Raw genomic sequence first — 19581 nt, 5'->3', positions numbered from 1 at the left:
CTTGGAACTGGCCAAGTTTAGATATTTTTAAAATAAAATAAAAAATTTAGAAATATTTTTATTAATTTAGGCTAATAGCTAAAATTTTTGTAGGTTTAATTTTTGAAACTATTACACTTAAATTTATGTGAACATATATGTATATAACTTGATCATACTTATAATACACAACGTTCCATCTCTTCTACCTACTTACACTCAAAGAAGTTTGATCAGCCATGTGTCTAGTAGTTGTTCTATCATGCTAGAAATGTCGAGATCACCGAAAGGATAGATTCTTTTTTTTAATCTTTCCTTTCATTTTGTTGTCACTTATCAATCTTCTTATATTTTACTTTTGAAGACTACCTGAGAAGTGCAATATTTGAAACAATGAACTCTTCTAAAGTATCCCTTGGTGACAAACTCCTCAAAATAACAAATGTTAGGAGTAGAGATGGAGAAACAAGAAGAAATTTGAAGATGATTCAAGTGAAGCAACAAAAATAATCGAGAGTGAAATTTGAAGATGAATGAGCTCATAAATTATGAAATTACTTGTTCATCTGTGCTTCCTCAGAGACGATGGCCTTCCAGTTCTCGACGACTGACCAGCCACAGCGGCATAAGCTCTGAGTTTCTTCAGAATCATCCTCTCGCTCTCACATAGCATCCAAGAATGATATAACTTCCTATCTTGTACGCCACATACCATCTCCACGTCTTTTTCTAAACATCTTGAACCGTATAAGCTTTCCCGCATATCTGCAAGCGACACGAGAGCTCTACGAACATCTTTAGTCAACAATACATCCCGGGTAAGTTTTGAATCTTCAACCCAGATGGTGTTTCCTTTTTGATACAGCATAACGCCACTATAATTCCCTGATAATGATGTAGTCATATCAAGGTGATTAAATGCAACCTCTGGTAGCAACATTATGTAAATTAATATCAGTAGTTCAGTTTGTGGTTCCCCATCGTATGATATCTCAAAATATTCAGTGTCTTCATTGCCACAACCACGGTACTCCAACTTTCTCCATAGTGATACTCTTGCTCTACTGTATCGCCTCGAAAATCGAGATGAACTCCAATCAATAACCAGATTCAAATCAATGTTAACGATATCGTAGGGATTATTTGCTTCCGTAAATCCGTATCTGTGTAGCAAAGCAGCGTTACCCAGCAAACCATATGTATTGAACACCTAATGTCCAGCAGAAGAAACGAAAAAGTTATTCCAAACCCCTTCAACTGAACATTTACATGGCAACTAAAGAGGTCGACAAGATTTGGTTCCGAGTGAAGGGAAATATCTCTCATTTAACGAAACGAAAAACTAACCTCATTGCCAGCTTTGACATTCTTCACCATGATCATCTCAAGCGTGGTGGGATCACCTCCGAGTTCCGAAGAGTTTGAGTCAGTATCATATGCATTGTTTAGCTCAGTTAGAAGAGAATCTGGTTCTTCTTTGTCCGGAGGAGAATTCCAGCATTTGGACTCCTCGTCATATGGATGTACATCGTTTAGGTCCTCGACATCAGAAGACACCAAGGTAAAGTGTACATCCTCAGCGTTCGTCTTGTGGTTAAACCTAGGTTTCAATGAATTGAATGAGAGATGATAAACACCGAGTTCTTAATTCAAACTGAATCATGATGATTATTCAAGTTCAAATTCCATTTTATTCCTTGAGCATCATACTTATTCTAATATAGATTTTATATTTATAAATACGATAAAATTTCAAGTTCTAGTCCTCAATGAATCTACCAACACTCACCAATTTCAAAATAATAATAATAAAACTAAATAAATAAAAAAAAATCTAACCAAAATTTCATCCTTCTTCAAAACAATTTCATAGAGACCTTTGATCATGTAGTCCATTGAACACATGTCACAATATTTTTCTTTTTACTGATTCTTCAAACAAAAACCTAACATAAGGTGAGCATCATGAAACTTAAATTTAAAGTCCAATTTGATTAAATTAAAAGTTGGAGGTAAAAATTAACCCACCATACCAAATTCAAGAAGTTTTACCTTCAAATATTTTCTTTTGATCATGGATGTTCCCAAAAAATTCTTAACTTTTACACCATAGTTAAATTGGACACTGGCAGACTAAAGATTTTGTAAATATATATATATATATATATATATATATATGAAAAATTAACCAGAAGATCAAAATATAATATTATAAAAGTTAAGACAAACAAAATATTCAAAGTAAAGTGAAAAACACATAATACGTAAGTTTAAGGATCAATAATTCAACAGGTATAAATAATTCATATCAGGTGCCTAAATCCTAAGCATCTCCAATACCTAATTCGAGACGAGACAAAGACACGTGACAAGAAAAATGAGATGAAAAAACAAGTCCTTGATAGGACTCAAAGCTCCTCCACCACTTTTAGGTGGATCCTTTTGAGAAACAAGTCCTTGACAGGACTCAAAGCAACTCTATTTGCTACTATTTAGTTTAGAAAAAATAGTTACCATTTGGCCAGACTTTCGATAAGCTTAGTACCTCTCCCGCACTCTAGAGGCCATATATAATGCATAGAATTGAAAATGGTAAGTATATATATTGATAACAATTTAGAAGAAGGATTAACTTACAGATCTGCCAAAGGGACCATCCCAAACCCATGAAAGTCATCAATCTCGAAAGATCTAGAAGAAATGAGGCTCCTCACAGAAAAATATTGTTCAACGCCAAAAAATTCTGGACTGAACATCAAAGGTGCAGACATCATAAGAGGCACGATATTCTCTTTCCAGTCCTCAAACATAAGGGTCTTGTCTTCTTTCACCGTCTGCCTAAAAGTGTAAGAAAAATCATCTACATAGATTACACTTAAAAGTCACTGCATCATCGCTTTATCATAAGTAGAAATAACAAAATGGTGAACCTACTTGAAGGCAGGAAGTAAACACAAAACCATATGACCTCAAGTATTTTCTTTCACTAATTGAAAGACCATTATGAATAGAATTTTTTTTACAGATTTTTGTATATACAGAACATAACGTAAATAAAAACTATTGGGACTTCTGAATCTTGACACATACATCCCTCTCTCTCCAGCTGATAGATCTCCTAGGAAGGATAGCCCTATCCCTCTTCAGTTCTTGAACACATAGGAACATACTCTTCTGGGTCAAAAATACATGTTTAAATAAAATACCGACAGCTCCTTTCATCACCTTCTCTTTGTTAGGAATCACAACCCTCCACAATGATATGATCTTGTCCACTTTGAGCATAAGCTCTCATGGCTTTGCTTTGGATTTCCCCAAAAGGCCTCATACCAATGAAGATGTATTTCTTACTTATAAACACATGATCATTCCCTATATCCTATATTAGCTAATGTGGGACTCACTCCCAACACTCTTAGCCCTAAGAAGCAAGAACTTGATTGTTGAAATCTTCTCGAGTCAGAATGAGAATATCTCCCTAGTTCAGTGGAAATTAACAATGAGAGTGGAGGTGTAAGAAGAAAGATGTGGTGCTGTTAAGCTCGAAATCACGAAGGCCTACGACAGAGTTAACTTAAGCGTCCTGGATAAACATTTTGTATGCCAAAGGTTCTGGTTCACAGCAGTGTTTTCAAAACACAAAGTGCAACCCGGAATGACAAGTCTCTTAATTGCCTCACAATTTTTTGAAAATGGGAAGTATCGTAATGCTGCTGACACACTTACAGTCCTTAGCTTTCGGTTTCCAACAAGTTTTACTACCCCCAAACCAGCTCCTTATAGTCCTACTTTCACCATGATATATTCCTCCTCCCCGACCTCAAAGTACCCTCCTTGTCCAACCAATCCAAGAACTTAATTATGACCAAGATCTCTAGTTTCTTAATTCTTGTACGTCCAAAGCACTATAGAGTGTAAACAACCCGATTATTATCAATGGGAAGCCCAGAGGTAGATTTGAGGCCCCAGCAATTCTTGGCACCACATTTCTGAGCTAACTACAAAGTCGATGGATCATATACATTCCAAGACTAAAGAGAAGTGTCATAATATAATCATCCTCGTGAATGAGATAGATGTACAATAGCTGCCAAAGAATCCATCAGAACCTTTAAACTAATTCTATATTCGCACATAATTCCATAAATAAACTCCCTAACAGAGCAGAGATTAAAATAGAAGCCGAGAAAAAAGAACTGGACGTACCTTGTGTAGCTCAGTTCCACAAAGAAACTGGTCCACATCTTCCAGAGACCAGAGCAAGGGTAATAACTCTTTGTTGGGCAGAAGCTGGAGATAGCCAGCCCAATTAGAGTTCTCCCCTAAACTTCTCTCATACATAAGAGCGACCGAAAGCCCCAAATAGCCACCCAAACCGGCTTCTTCTATGATCGGACAGGCACTGCTGGTCTTGACGGTGAGGCAAGCAAGTTTAGGAATGGTTGCAACAACATCCCCTTCCTGCAAATCGCACAAGGCTTCGACGGCAATTCCATCGCCGCAGCTATCCGTGAATTCGAGAGCGTCGGTGTATTGAATGCCTTGGGATGCCATCCATCGCTTGAAAGCTCTCAATCGCCTGAGATTTAAAAATGAAAAGGAAAGGGCGGAATGAGAAGAGATTTGAAACATGATGAGAAGAGAGGAAGAAAGGCGATGAGTTAGAGAACCTGGAAGTCATGGGAGGAAGAAACTGGTGAGTGGCACTTCAGTTGACGATGAAGGTCGGGCGTTCCCGGTGGTTAGCTTTAACAGTATTTAAATGCAGTAGACTCGTATAACCTAAATATTCACGGAGTGACTAAATTTCTTTGTTTGTTTGTTTGTTTTTTTTTTTTTCTTCAATCCAACTTTCAACAATAATAACATCATTATTCATATGAATTACAATAAGTTTCTTACTTGAAAGTATATGTTATAAGTGACTATATCTTTTACAAAAATTTTGGAAGGAATTTTTTATGTTGGGTAGTTGAAAGTATATCATGTCATGTAAAGCATTCTTGGAGTGATGCATTCTTCAAGTATATTTTTAATTCATTATGTGAGTTATCAATTTGGAATGGTAGGTAGAAGAAATATTTAGGTTGGAGACTAATAGTTTAAATAATTATGTCCATAAGATTTCTACAAGAACCCCACTATTTTCTAACCTCCTATTGTTTTCTCCACAATATATCACGTTAATCTTCCAATTAGATTGTTCTCTGCTTAAAACTCTTGTACATTCAAATTCAAATCTGACTTGTGTTCTTGACTTGTGTTCTTTAAATGGTACATCAATGATTCAATGATAGCCTTGTTAAATTTTGTGGTTCATTGGATAGCCTTATATACAAGATCACATGTTCATGTTCACTCTTTTGATAAGAGTATAACAAATTTGGAGTCAAACTCGACAAGACACTCTTGCCACTTGAACCAATTTCAATGACAATTGTAGCGGGTTCAAGAAGCGTCCTATATCAACTCAATGGACACATTTATGATCAAACATGAACACCCTCACCAGATATTGATTTTTTTGTCTCCTCATTTGTTTGTTTTGTTTTGTTTTGTTTTTTTTCTCCTTCCGTGGGTGTCATATAAATCCCAAGTTTCGCCTATCAGTTCAACATATACACAAGAATAACAAAACCAGGAAACAAATCTAATCACTGATTTTGGCCCAACTTCTCACCACATCTACACATTCACTACCCCCCCTAACAACAAATCAATCAACTTTTCATCCTTCTCTCCCTTACCCTCCTCCCCAACAAAAATCCAAACCCAAAACCAAAACTATATACAAATTAAAAATCTCAATTAACATACCCTAGTCTAGATAGAGTATCCGTCTCCATTTCTCCATTCGTATTCATCGCAACAATCGAGCTTCTGCATTTATAACATACAAATTTCCCTGGGACATTGTCCGAGTCTTGAATCCCTGAGCATCTCGTATGCCACCAAATGTTGCACAAGTCACAAGCTAGCATTCTCTCCCCATCGTCGTCCTTGGCTCCGCAACTGCAGTCCACAGTCCACCTTTCCAATCCCCTCTCCATTCGGAACCTGTTCAGCGCCATTTTCCCTTGACATCTTCCTCTCACACGTACTGATTCGGTTTGTCCGAATAATAGCTTGACCTGGGTGGAATCATCTACACCGCCATGGTCGACTATCTCTTCTACTTGAAATCTTTTGAACATCAAGTATACATCTTGGAAAGCTTTTGATGCTTCAAGCTTCAGGTCAGACATGGTTGCATTAGATGGAAGTACAACTAGTTCCGGTGGAGGTCTTGAGGAATTGTCTTTCGAGTCTTCCACAACTTCAACCTCACATGAGAGGCATATCGAAAAAGGATTCAACTTGGTCAGTAGCTTCTCAGGTTTATAATCTTTTACAAACTGCTTGCAGTCTATCAGCTTCACGGCTGAGCTCACCGCTGCATCCCTTGTTGCCTGGGGCCCATAGTTTACCATAGAGTGTGGATGAAGCATGGCATCGTACAAAAACCTTAAGTCCAACAGAAGATTTTCTTCAGATGGGAAGCTAGAGAGGGAGGACACGGTGCAATCAGTGGCTGTATTCGATGAAACATTGCCCGGTTCGAGCCTGCATAACAAAGATACCCCTTGAGAGACCACACACACTATGGACAGAGCCTTCCAACAACGTACACTTGTAACAACATGGAAAAAATCATAAACGAAAGTGCATTTCATTTACCTGTATTCAAAAGCACCTGATTGAGGATTGCGATGAGAATTAACAACCATCCCATCAGATGATACTTTACCCCCAAGATTCTTAAGGCAATAATCAAGAAGTTCAGGGGGACCTGCTTTGCACACAGCACCTCTAAGGGTGCGCCAACTTACCCAATTTGATCCAGATACTGCATGCAGCACTTTCAACATTGCTTCCTCAACACGAGTAACATCACTTCTAGTCCACGAGCACAAGACCCTCGACTGCTGCTTTTCATCCGTTACATCATTAATGGTTGACGATGACTTGCGAATGTTATGAATCAAGCTCATCAGAAATCTGAAGAGATCTCTCACATTAACAAGCTTACGCTCTGACAAAGACTGATAATATGAAATTATGTCCTGAAGTTGAGAACGAGGCTTCCGTCCTTGTGATGTAACGATTGAGAGAGGAAGGCTGGAGAGGGTTTCAACAGCCATTTTGTAGGCATCAAGAGTCACTCCAAAACTACCAGCACCAAATTCATAACCCCACTCGCCATACCATGGATGGCCCTTGGTGATGGCATGAAGCATCCGGTACTCGAGCCCATACTTCTTAGACACATCCATCACACTTACCTTTCTGCTCAAAGACAATAAAAAGAAAATTCACTCATTCCATGTACCCATAACACAAATAAATCAACTAAACTCATCAGGAAGAATATGCCACTTTCACCTTTTCAGCACTGAAAAAGGAAAGGGTGTTGACATATCCTCCCCAAAGAAAAAAACTGTAGAACTTAAGGTCTCTTTCGAGCAGTTTGGTTCATCCATCATGCATAATTTGTTAATTACATAGGTTTCAAACATAATAAATCATTTCGAGTCAGATCTCCACCAGCCTAAATGTTAAATTCAGAATGCTTTTCCATATACAGCTTAAATGTTAGCAAACATGAGCATCCAGAGATCAACAAAAGCAAGACACTGACGAGTAAATTTGAGAACTGACTCAAAAACTAAACAAATTTTGAAAAGGATTCACTATAGTGAAAGTGATGCCTTACCTCACTCCAAGCATTTTACAAAATCGATCCCAAAAATCCATGATATGGCATCCTGATAAGTGCCTTGAACCACCCTCTCTTCCATTGACTCTGAGAAGGTGTCCATAACCATTTGAGTGAACCACAGCATGTAAAAGATGAGTATTGTTCTCTAACTGCTGGTACACCCAGTCTTCAACATCATCTGTGCTTGTTACATGATTGCACGACTTGCATCTAGAAACCCAATATAACCAAAAACTCTTCAAAATCGTGAGAAAAAAACAAAAGCAGAAATAATGCTCGGGAAAAAGCTGGTTGTATGGCTATTGGCCATCATTCAACTATAACAATTCTATTTCTACGCAACACAAAATAAACAGGAACTGAATGCAAACAGAAGCAAATGAATGTTGGGCAGTATTTATTCTGTAATACTATCTTAATGGAAAGGAAAGATAAATTAGTAGAGCAGTGATCTGATCCCAGAAATATCAATCGACTTTTGCACACATTAATATGACTAACAGATTAGAGTTCATTTTCTACATTACATAATGAAGGCAAAGGATTTTGTAGATTATCCAGCAGAAATCATATCTAAGCTCACTTATAGGCGATGATTTGTCCATATCTAAGATCAATTCTAGTCTCAAAATCATGATAACCACTCAAAACCCATTGAGATAAAAGGAAGAACGAAGGTAACAATTGATAGAAAATCTGGATTGATCAGTCCAGAATAACCATAAACCAGGGAAAGGAGTGTGGTTAATGAGCTCACTTGGACTCGGAGAGATGCAAGACGTCTCCACAGCACATACATGGCTTATGATATCCTCCAATGGAGCTTCCATTAGCTTTTATTATGAAATGGTATCGTTTGGCACACACAGGATGTGCACTCCACCCTAATCATTGGCATACAGTTACAAACAACAAACAATTCACATCAAACATCATACATCAAACATCAAACAAAACACACTCTTGGGCGTTCTCGAAAAGTAATCACAAGGGTATCACAACCCAAATCCTTACAACTAAAATGTATTAAACTCAAACTGTTCCAAACTTAAAAACAGTAAACGAAATGGGGCCAGAGGAGAGTTGAATGAAATAATTTTGTATACAGAAGGAAAAGAGGAACACGCAACTATATATTTTGTCACATTTTCCGAGATGTGGGGCGCTGTATCCACAAACAAACAAGCCTCAATTTCCATGAAAATGACCCCACATCTACTCCTATCTTCTCTCTGCTAAAGAAAAAAGATTCCTCCGCCCACCCACTTTACATGAAGAATCGAACTTATCTACTCCATCACTAGACTTAGACCACACAGTAAATAAATCAATAACAAGAAATTAAAAAGAAAAAAGAAAAAGAAGATGATGATCATAGTCATTCATCACCCACTACGACAACGTACTCCCAAAGTTCCGAAATAGCTGTCACTCATGACTCGGACATTGACATAATATCCAATTTTCTCTACCCGCCACGTGTAACGCATCGAAGGGTTGTTTGAACACCATCAAATCAAGACCCGCACATGAAAAGGAAATGAGTTCTACCCCCATCTCAAAATCTCGTAATTATCGCGAGATATTGAAAAGGTCACCGGCGGGAGACGAGAAACAAAGCGGAGGAGGCGAAAAAAAGAAGAGAGACGAGGAGTGGAAGGGGACTCACCAACAACACGGCACTGATCGCAGTAGACGGATCTGGATCTGGCGACGTCCTCCTCGACAATATCGAGATAAACAACGGCGGGTTGAGAATCGGGGCCGTCGACGAGGTCGCCGACGCGGAAGAGGATCTGCCAGGTGAGGAGGTGAGGGAATAGAGAAGAAGGTGGAGGAGGGAGGGCGTGGTTGGTGAGGAAGGTGTGGACGTTGGTCCGGAAGGGGCCGGTGAAGAGGTGGTCGTGGTCGGAATCATGATCGGTGGCGGAGGTGGACATGGAGGAGGAAGGGAAAGAGAGGAAGTCGAAGAGATCAGCAGTAACACGTCTCTTCATTCTCTTGAGGGGACGGGCGTTAACGACCATAGCTGAGAGGTGGGGATGAAAAAGAGGCTGAATCCAAGGAAGAAGAGAGAAACAGACGGCGGAGATTAGGGTTAGACTCAGAGAACGGGGGAGGAAGGTTCAACAACGATAGCGGTTTAGGGTTTTTTTCTTCGCCCCTTTCGGTTCGGGTTCTTCGAATCTTTTCTTTTTCCTTTTTTTTTTTTTTTTTTTAATTCATAAAAATATATATATTCAGTGAGTGTGTTGTGTTGCGTTGCGTTGCGTTGGTCGTTCGAGAGGGTTCCAGTGGAGAGGGGAGAGAGGTTTTAATGGAGAGAGTTTCTGAGAGAGAGAGAGAGAGAGAGGTTTTAATGGAGAGGGGGAGAGGGCTTTCTTTTAATAAAGGAAGGTGCGGTCCTCAATCCTTTTTTTTTTTTCTTTTCTTTTCTTACTTTTACTTTAATCTTCCGGTCCTTATATTATCATTACATTTATTTGTATGACTAGATCGTTTAAATTCTTAAATAGGAGTTAACGTAGAAGTCCTAATGAACTTTTCGAGGAGTGAATTGATTCTTTATTGATTGTGTCCATTTGAACCCTCGTATCAATTTTGTAACTGTTTCTTTTCTTTTTAGTTCATCAAACTGGTCGTGGAATTCATGTCTGTGACACGTTGGTTCATGATATAATACTTGAACTATGGTTGGGTTGTCAATTTTCAGACAAAGATAACACAATTGATTTTCACTGTAAAAATTGTTTGAGGAGGAGAATTTGGGTATGTCAAGAGATTTGAGAATGAGAAACATTTTATCTGGTTAATGTTGAAAGAATGGTATTTATGAATCCTTTAGGAGTATTCCAAATCTTTAAAAGACACGATCAGTTCACGTGAGTCAGACTTGTGTGCCTCTTGTGAGGCGACCAAGTCCAATTACATTTTTCTCCTAACCATTATGGATTAATTTCATTGGCCCCACTCCCTAACTAAAACCTGATTAGTTAAGACAGTTGGAACGATCAGAAGTTTATAACTCAACAAAATAATAACAAGAATAACTTCCCCTCTCCATATTCAACCGTAATAGCTCACCTAAATTGATATCTACACTTAATACCCATACACTCCAAAACAGGGCCATAAGTGAATATCAGAGGCAGATTTCATAATTTTATTTCGAAGACAGAAGATATCACTAACGAATGCAGGAGGGCTTAAAACATGAATCCTTTATAAGAACTGGGCAATCAGAAACAAAACCTTGAAAAATACTTACTAAAATGCCTCTTCACTTGCCTCACTGGATTCTACATTCTAAAAAATGTAATGTTACATGTAAGCATTCACAGTTAATTAGTTTTCTTGTCGTCGTCTTTAATGGCATTCACATTTGTTGCTTCGTCTCCTCCATTTTCTTCACCGCCAAAACCGAATTCATTTATACGTTTCTTGTCGACTGGGTATTTCCATCTCTGATACAGATAGATAAGAAATATGATATCTGCAGTGCAACCAATTTACAGGCATCAGATATCTCTTCCATATATACTATTTCATGATGACGAGGACGACAACAACAAAAAAGGACTTCGATTGAGAAACTTCTCACCGTCTCGGAACACCGAAAGCCTGTGTAGGGTTGGCATTTTTATGACAAAAGCAAATAGATCGTTAATGATGGTATTAAGGAACTTGTATGTCATCTGTCTCCAGGGGAGATGGGCCACAGACTTGAGCTTGTAGTTTATGAACAACTGAGGGCACATCATAATGAAGCCTGCAAAGAATCCAAATTCAGAAGTAACAGATTACTCAATAATCAAAACTATTCAGTGGTTTTCAACACAGTTCTTCCAATATTGATTACTGAAACTAACCATACATATCCGCACACAGATTTCAACTTTAAAAAAGTTATATCCTGTTTAGAGAAAAAAGTTGCATCTCACCATCATGAAAACCAACAACTTCCATATTTCCAAATGGAATAATTTATGTGCAAAGTTGGCAACAAAAAAAAAAAAAAGGTCAAAAAGTTCAGTGTATGACAGTATAATTAATAAACACATATGTGAGAAAACCAAAACGTACAATCTCAGTAGAAATCTATGGCAGATCCACTAATATGCACCTAAATGCTCGAGGATGAAACATCTTACAAACAATTTGTTTGTTTTCACCAAAACATAATATTTTCTGCATAAATACATGATGCATTCTCTTCGCACAAACCAAAATACCACAGTTACACCAGGACAAGTAACCTCTAGCAATAAGAAAAAATATACATAATGCGTTTTTAAATAAAGGAATCAGGTTTTTGAGTAAAATCACACGTCATATAAGATTAGGAGCATAGTAAGTGAAAAAGCATGCATAAAAGCACTTAAAGTGACTTATCGAACATGTATACACAGCTTGTAAGTGAAGAGAGAATCCAAGAATACCAGCTCTTGTGTTGTTCATACATGAGTGAATAAACAGATGAGCAAGCAGCAAGAAAGAAAAGCACATAGGACAAATACTTCATTGCAAGATCATCGTACTCCTTGGTCTTATTTCCTGAATATGACTCACGATCACGGAATCTCAACATAGGTATCCTTCCACTCCTATCAATCTGAAAAGAAAGAAAAAATGATAATGAGAGAAGATAAGTACTTGCACTATGTTATGAAAAAGGCATGCACAACATTTATACTATTATGGATAGAAAAGGGACTCATTTACAGAAATAAGAGAATGAATAATAGACGAATGAAATCATCAGCAAAAGAAAGCTACTAAAATAAACTTTTTTTTTCTTTTGGTCTGAGTGTGTGTGGGCCCATTTGCAAATACAGAGCACAACCACTCAACTCTACTACCCTACTACTATGCCATGGCATACCTTTTACCAAGGTTGATAAAAACCCATGATACATGGTATCATTTCTGTGGGAACGGAATATAGGCTTCTTGATTCGAAGCATAACTTCAAACTCAAATGAAGGAAAATATATCTTATTTCCTGCATATGACTTGGGATCAAATCTCAACATCGATATCCTTCCACTCCCATCAATCTGGAATGAAAGGAAAATGATAATGAGAGGAGATACATAGTTGCACCGCTATGATAAGAAGATTTAGTTACTTCTAAAATGAGGTTTATCTCAACAATCAATATCATCTTGTCAAATGGGCTACAGTTAAACAACCTTTGGAGGAAGGTGCTTTGGGAATCTATGGTATCAAATAAAAGAATAATAGCTTACTGTCTGAGTGGATTTGGCACTTCCACCATGAAAAGAATTCGTTCAGGAGGAAGGTAATTGCTACAAAGTAAGGACCATATCACTTCGATTTGAAGCAAGATACAAAGTCTTTAAATTCATCTAAAGGTCCTTGGAGATGCATTAATAACGTGAAGCAACTCATCTACGTTTTTTTTCCAAAGGTAGGAAAGGGGGACAACTTCTTTATGGAATGTCCTTCGGATTTCCTCTAAGAAATACTATTTCCACTTTAAGAAGCATTAAACCTAACAATCAATGTTTCTAACAGCCTAGCTCTGATACCATGTAACTAGGTATGAGAGAAAAAGTAACTTTCTGATATACTATTGAGTGGAGAATATAAATATTTATACAAAAGGGATTCCAATCTTAGATCCAAAAAATCAGCAATTAGCCTAATCGTAGGAAGGAATTGCAGCTGTAAATAAACAAGAAAATATTATACTTTACAACTTGATTTGCTACATATTCTGATTCTCCCGATCTTTAGTGTTCACCTGATGTAAAGGCAAGTTGCCTTATTTCCATTTTAAATTCTGATTCCCATCAGTTCATTTCCCATCAAAAGAAAATGGCAGGTACAACTAACTAAACTAATAAACAGAGTCGAACAAAAGAACTAAGCAACCATAAAAGGAAGCCTAAGGATTTGCACCACATAAAGTCTGCAATAAGGAGTGCATGAAAAGAGAAATTCGCAAACATGAAAGCATGCTGTTTATTAAGATGCTATGCTAATATATACTAACATATGGATGTATATTATTAAAAAAAAAAAAACCAGAAAAAAAAAATCTGTGAGCAATGAAGAAATTAAACAGAATAGCTACCTCAATATGCATAGCTTTTCCTATTTTCCAAAACTCAATACAGCAACCAATGCCAGAACTTGCAAGTATCATCCAAGAAGTATCATTATCAAGTAGATACAAGAAGATAATCAGTTGAGATATAAAGCTGACAATGACAGACTTTGCAGAGAGTCCTTCCATAGACTTATTTTTGTTCCAAAATTGTATATCTTAAGTACAAACCAATAACATAAGTTAGCAAAGCCCATATGTTGTTTCTCAAGATTATAAACCACTAACTCGTTAAAAAAATAGCGACCAAACATTTATTTACCATTCTTGAAGGCGAGCATATCAAAAACCGAATGAAGTAATGAGACAACCATAGTAACTGCCAGGAGATAGAGATTTCCTTCCAAGAACACCCTCTGAAACATAATTCACAAAACACCATTTGGATAAAAATTGGGCGGAGAAAAATAGTATTTCATTGCATTAATTATCTAAACATTGACGTTTAAGCAACACACTTCTTTTTCAAGTTTTTGAAATAGAAAAGACAGATGCTATCATTCATACTAATAAGAACAAAATGTATTTCTCAAGAAAAATTAGAATATCGGCAACATTATGGAAGCAATGGATAACTAGGAGTCTAACTCAACCAGAAGCTAAGAGATAAATAAAATACTTACGGGAATCCAGAAAACCAAGAATGAGATAAATGAAGAAACTCTTTGATTTTAACAGCCAAAGAGCCCAAGTAATACACACAATCACCAACCTTATCGATTCCTCCCCACATAATGGAAATGTGTGGAAAAGTGTGTGTGTGTGTGTGTGTGTGTGTGAGAGAGAGAGAGAGAGAGAGAACAACAAAGTAGACATGCAACACCCATGATGTCAAAATATAGGTCTTTTTTTGGTTAATTCAGTCCTTAATAGCTTCCTTTTTTATACAAGTTTCAATTTAAATCTTCCAGGCAAAAAAATATATATTTGTCTGCGAGAGTTATCATGTTGGAATTTATTTATATTTAAGTAGAATTTTTAAGCTTCAGACAGTTCAGAGTATTCTAGTCCTAAATATCGCATAGATTCCAGTCCTTAAACTGTGATGGTCAGAACCAATCTTTTTTTTAGAATATTCTCTCACATGGTCACATGTCAGGAAGGGAGATTCTACCTTACCCTTTAATCACAAAAATCATCTCTTTTCCCCCTAACATCTCAAACAAATACTATTGTGCGCCGGAAGCGAAACGAATGTACTCACAACACCAATGAACAGAATCACACAAATAGACACCAAGATATTTACGTGGTTCGGAGAGAAGAAGTTCCCCTACATCCACGGGTAGCAATCAATCACTAAAATCCAAGTGTTACAAGTGAATACCTCCCTACATCCACGGACCAATCACTTAAAAACCAAGTGTTACAAGTGAATACCTCACTATCACACTACAAAGTCTCTCACCAATGTGTCACCCAATCACTAAAACCTAAGTGTTATAAGTGAATACCTCACTATCACACTACAAAGTCTCTCACCCTCCCCTACATCCACGGACCAATCACTAAAAAACCCAAGTGTTACAAGTGAATACCTCACTATCACACTACAAAGTCTCTCACCAATGTGTCACCCAACAAATACGATGTGACACCCAAAACTCTCCCAGCTCCACCCACTTGTTAGGAATGGATATACCAATGTGTCACCCAACAAATACGATGTGACACCCAAAACTCTCCCATCTCCCAAATCCCACTTGTTGTCAATTGATCTCCCGAATGGAGGGAGAACTCTCTCATTATATAGCGTCACAAATCAAATCTCTGACTGAGACTAAATCTAATTCAAATAACCCAATCGAATCTCATTCAAATCTAAAAACCAAATAAAATCTAATCCAAAAACCAAATCAAATCTAATCTTATGACAATTTACAACAATCTCTACCTTGTCATAAGATCTCCAAATCAAATCAAAACTTATGACAATTTACAACAATCTCCACCTTGTCATAAGATCTCCAAATCAAATCAAAACTTATGACAATTTACAACAATCTCCACCTTGTCATAAGATCTCCAAATTGATAACTAAGTTGGTTGCCACCACCTCAAGCCTCAATACGTATGTTGGGAACTCCATCAATTCCAATCCCCAAACAAACCCTAATCTTCAATGGTCACGTCCTCCAAGGCGACCGCGACGTCGAATTCTACGAAATCCTCCAGCATTCTCGCATTCAACTCCTCGTAGCTTCCGAATCCCAAAACAATTCCCAATCCCAATCGCAGCCCCAAATTGACCCGAACCATTCAATCGGGCGCCTCAAACAGAGGATCCACGAAATCAACTATGTGGGCCCCATCAACGGGATCATGCTCCAACCCAACGCCTCCCCTGCCAACTTACAGGATCAACGTTCCTTGCATGACAACGAGATGTCGGAGAATTCCGAGGTTTGTGGCCGTCGTCTACGGTTTCGATCGCTATGCCCGAGATGACAACGCCGTGATTTAATTCTAGATGACTCTGCCATAAGCACGATTGTGAGCACGTCTAGTGGTCGATGAGGCCAAAACTTTCACAATACCCCAAATACCACAATCAGGCTCTGATACCAATTGTTGTGCGCCGGAAGCGGAACGAATGTACTCACAACACCAATGAACAGAATCACACAAATAGACACCAAGATATTTACGTGATTCGGAGAGAAGAAGTTCCCCTACATCCACGGGTAGCAATCAATCACTAAAACCCAAGTGTTACAAGTGAATACCTCCCTACATCCACGGACCAATCACTAAAAAACCAAGTGTTACAAGTGAATACCTCACTATCACACTACAAAGTCTCTCACCAATGTGTCACCCAACAAATACAATGTGACACCCAATCACTAAAACCTAAGTGTTACAAGTGAATACCTCACTATCACACTACAAAGTCTCTCACCAATGTGTCACCCAACAAATACAATGTGACACCCAATCACTAAAACCTAAGTGTTACAAGTGAATACCTCACTATCACACTACAAAGTCTCTCACCAATGTGTCACCCAACAAATACAATGTGACACCCAATCACTAAAACCTAAGTGTTACAAGTGAATACCTCACTATCACACTACAAAGTCTCTCACCAATGTGTCACCCAACAAATACAATGTGACACCCAATCACTAAAACCTAAGTGTTACAAGTGAATACCTCACTATCACACTACAAAGTCTCTCACCAATGTGTCACCCAACAAATACAATGTGACACCCAATCACTAAAACCTAAGTGTTACAAGTGAATACCTCACTATCACACTACAAAGTCTCTCACCAATGTGTCACCCAACAAATACAATGTGACACCCAATCACTAAAACCTAAGTGTTACAAGTGAATACCTCACTATCACACTACAAAGTCTCTCACCAATGTGTCACCCAACAAATACAATGTGACACCCAATCACTAAAACCTAAGTGTTACAAGTGAATACCTCACTATCACACTACAAAGTCTCTCACCAATGTGTCACCCAACAAATACAATGTGACACCCAATCACTAAAACCTAAGTGTTACAAGTGAATACCTCACTATCACACTACAAAGTCTCTCACCAATGTGTCACCCAACAAATACAATGTGACACCCAATCACTAAAACCTAAGTGTTACAAGTGAATACCTCACTATCACACTACTAAGTCTCCCACCCTCCCCTACATCCACGGACCAATCACTAAAAAACCCAAGTGTTACAAGTGAATACCTCACTATCACACTACAAAGTCTCTCACCAATGTGTCACCCAACAAATACGATGTGACACCCAAAACTCTCCCATCTCCACCCACTTGTTAGGAATGGATATACCAACGTGTCACCCAACAAATACGATGTGACACCTAAAACTCTCCCATCTCCCAAATCCCACTTGTTGTCAATCGATCTCCCGAATGGAGGGAGAACTCTCTCATTATATAGCGCCACAAATCAAATCTCTGACTGAGACTAAATCTAATTCAAATAACCCAATCGAATCTAATTCAAATCTAAAAATCAAATCAAATCTAATCCAAAAACCAAATCAAATCTAATCTTATGACAATTTACAACAATCTCTACCTTGTCATAAGATCTTCAAATCAAATCAAAACTTATGACAATTTACAACAAATACCACTCCCCAGAATTAAAGAATACTTGAGAAAGAAACCCAAGTTAAAAGAGAGTCAGTACCTTCAACTCATCTGCCTCACCTTCAAGCATGCTTCCATAGCTACGGTGAATCTGGAATGACTGATCGATCTGGAGAAATAACTGCCACTTGGTCATGCTTATGGGAGCAACTTCCAGATTAAGTACCAGCTCGTCCACTGTCCCGTTAATTTGAACCAACTTATCTCTAAGTAGCCAAAAGTCATTGAAGAAAATGGTTGGATAGTAGTTTCCTGTACTGGGCTCAACATTCAAGTCTACTTAAGTCAAGAAAGTCAATGCTAAATTTGCTGTTTCAATTCCTACGCCTGGCATGTCAAACGATATCTATCCATCAGCATTAACATGATGTTCCAGCCTACTGTTATGCCAATTCAGCAATTACCAGGATAATAAAGAGAAGAAAGACAGAGTATAATATTTGTTGTGCTCAGAGCTTTTGGGAAGAGGAAAAGAAGTGAGACCGAGAATGCAACCACCATTGTGGCAATAGGGTCAATCATTCAGAACAAACAAACCTTCCTCATGCAAAGAATATTAGAAAAATCACCTCTTGCTACACAACAATGTAATTTTACACAATTACTCAATTAATCGTTGGCAACATGAGACGAGAAATAATTATATAAACAGGGTAATTTAAAGGAATACGCTTCAAAATACTGATCAAAGGTAACTCAAATCTCCAGCAGGCCATTGCAATTTCCACTTTTTCTCTATATTTCATTGATTTATTCAATATAGGGTTTCTTTTATTAAAAAGAAAAAAAAAATTCATTGATGTATGAAATTTGTAGAAGAAAAAGAAAAAAAAAAGGAGAAACCATGGTACAAAAGGCTCTCCCAGTTGGTTAAGAGAGAAGCATAACTATATGAAACAAAGAAATTATAATTTGTATTTCAGTGCACCTCAAACTTTAAAAACACTGATCCCATTTACTCTTGAAAAAATGCCATAAAAAATCCATCAAGACCCTTACTCCCATCACAACTAGAGATTAATCTTTTAATCTTCTCCGGGGATAAGAATCTGTTCAAGGAGCTTCATATCTTCAACCCTTATATAGTGTCAATCAAACCCACCAACAAACACCTCCAGAAATAATTTTTTATGAAGAAACCAACTTTCATTAACAATAAATGAAGGAAACATTCCCAAAAAAAATTCTGAGAGCATAATAACTATTTACTTTCACGTTCACGAATCATGGTTACACTAAAAGGTGTACTGGTGATGATTTAAACTCATTGCAAAAAAACAAAAAAACAAAACTTTGTAATTGGTTTATCTTATTGCTTTGTGGTATATAGTTTTCTTTCTTGATGTTTGTAATTGGTTTATCTTATTGCTTTGTGGTATATAGTTTTCTTTCTTATTGCTTTGTAAGTGGTTGATTTAAACTCATTGCAAAAAAACAAAAAAACAAAACTTTGTAATTGGTTTATCTTATTGCTTCATGAAGACAAATCTTTTTTTTTTTTTTTTTTTTTTTTTTTTTTTTTTTTTTTTTTTTTTTTTTTTTTTTTTTTTTTTTTTTTTTTT

General features: G+C 37.4%; 3 protein-coding genes across 7 annotated transcripts in view; all 3 read right to left on the bottom strand.

The window, feature by feature from the left end:
- Positions 1–352: 352 nt before the first annotated feature.
- On the bottom strand, positions 353–4759 carry LOC111432572 (ribosomal lysine N-methyltransferase 3). 2 transcript variants are annotated; one of them, XM_023069523.1, is made up of 5 exons: positions 4650–4759; positions 4186–4558; positions 2617–2813; positions 1327–1579; positions 353–1189 (listed from the first exon to the last, which is right to left on the bottom strand). In XM_023069523.1, exons 1-5 carry the CDS (start codon positions 4658–4660, stop codon positions 542–544), a joined length of 1482 nt encoding a protein of 493 aa, XP_022925291.1. In that variant the 5' UTR covers positions 4661–4759; the 3' UTR covers positions 353–541. The 2 variants fall into 2 exon arrangements, with proteins under 2 accessions (XP_022925291.1, XP_022925290.1); XM_023069522.1 differs by lacking the exon at positions 4650–4759 and having other exon boundaries at positions 4186–4643.
- Positions 4760–5501: 742 nt separating this feature from the next.
- LOC111432570 (PHD finger protein At1g33420-like) lies at positions 5502–10061 on the bottom strand. Its single transcript, XM_023069519.1, has 5 exons — positions 9408–10061; positions 8496–8622; positions 7733–7948; positions 6697–7305; positions 5502–6582 (listed from the first exon to the last, which is right to left on the bottom strand). The coding sequence occupies exons 1-5, from the start codon at positions 9763–9765 to the stop codon at positions 5784–5786; spliced, it is 2109 nt and encodes a 702-aa protein (XP_022925287.1). The 5' UTR covers positions 9766–10061; the 3' UTR covers positions 5502–5783.
- An 809-nt stretch (positions 10062–10870) lies between these two features.
- LOC111432571 (cleft lip and palate transmembrane protein 1 homolog) overlaps positions 10871–19581 on the bottom strand; it is a 12448-nt gene continuing 3737 nt past the window's right edge. For 2 of the 4 annotated variants that reach the window (XM_023069520.1, XM_023069521.1), the window contains exons 7-12: positions 18060–18295; positions 14134–14227; positions 13839–14029; positions 12131–12350; positions 11340–11507; positions 10871–11231 (exon numbers count right to left, since the gene is read on the bottom strand). In XM_023069520.1, coding sequence (XP_022925288.1) covers positions 11080–11231; positions 11340–11507; positions 12131–12350; positions 13839–14029; positions 14134–14227; positions 18060–18295 — 1061 coding nt within the window. In that variant the 3' untranslated portion in view covers positions 10871–11079. The remainder of the gene's footprint in view (positions 11232–11339; positions 11508–12130; positions 12351–13838; positions 14030–14133; positions 14228–18059; positions 18296–19581) is intronic. The other 2 variants (XR_002708653.1, XR_002708654.1) reach the window with 2 other exon arrangements.

Source organism: Cucurbita moschata, unplaced genomic scaffold (assembly GCF_002738365.1).
Source record: "Cucurbita moschata cultivar Rifu unplaced genomic scaffold, Cmos_1.0 Cmo_Scf00038, whole genome shotgun sequence".
Lineage (NCBI taxonomy): Eukaryota > Viridiplantae > Streptophyta > Magnoliopsida > Cucurbitales > Cucurbitaceae > Cucurbita > Cucurbita moschata.
This window is presented reverse-complemented; position numbering and strand designations above follow the sequence as displayed.

Bases quoted from the DNA above. Each gene is read 5' to 3' on its own strand.
- LOC111432572 (XM_023069522.1), bottom strand. From the start codon at position 4,611: ATGTTTCAAATCTCTTCTCATTCCGCCCTTTCCTTTTCATTTTTAAAT. The intron at 2,814-4,185 runs GTACGTCCAGTT...ACTTTTAGGCAG, and splicing joins GTGGAACTGAGCTACACAAG to ACGGTGAAAGAAGACAAGAC. The intron at 1,190-1,326 runs GTTAGTTTTTCG...GCTGGACATTAG, and splicing joins ATGTCAAAGCTGGCAATGAG to GTGTTCAATACATATGGTTT.
- LOC111432570 (XM_023069519.1), bottom strand. From the start codon at position 9,765: ATGGTCGTTAACGCCCGTCCCCTCAAGAGAATGAAGAGACGTGTTACT. The intron at 7,949-8,495 runs GTGAGCTCATTA...TTGGGTTTCTAG, and splicing joins TTGCATCTCTCCGAGTCCAA to ATGCAAGTCGTGCAATCATG. The intron at 6,583-6,696 runs GTAAATGAAATG...TTTGTTATGCAG, and splicing joins TCAGGTGCTTTTGAATACAG to GCTCGAACCGGGCAATGTTT.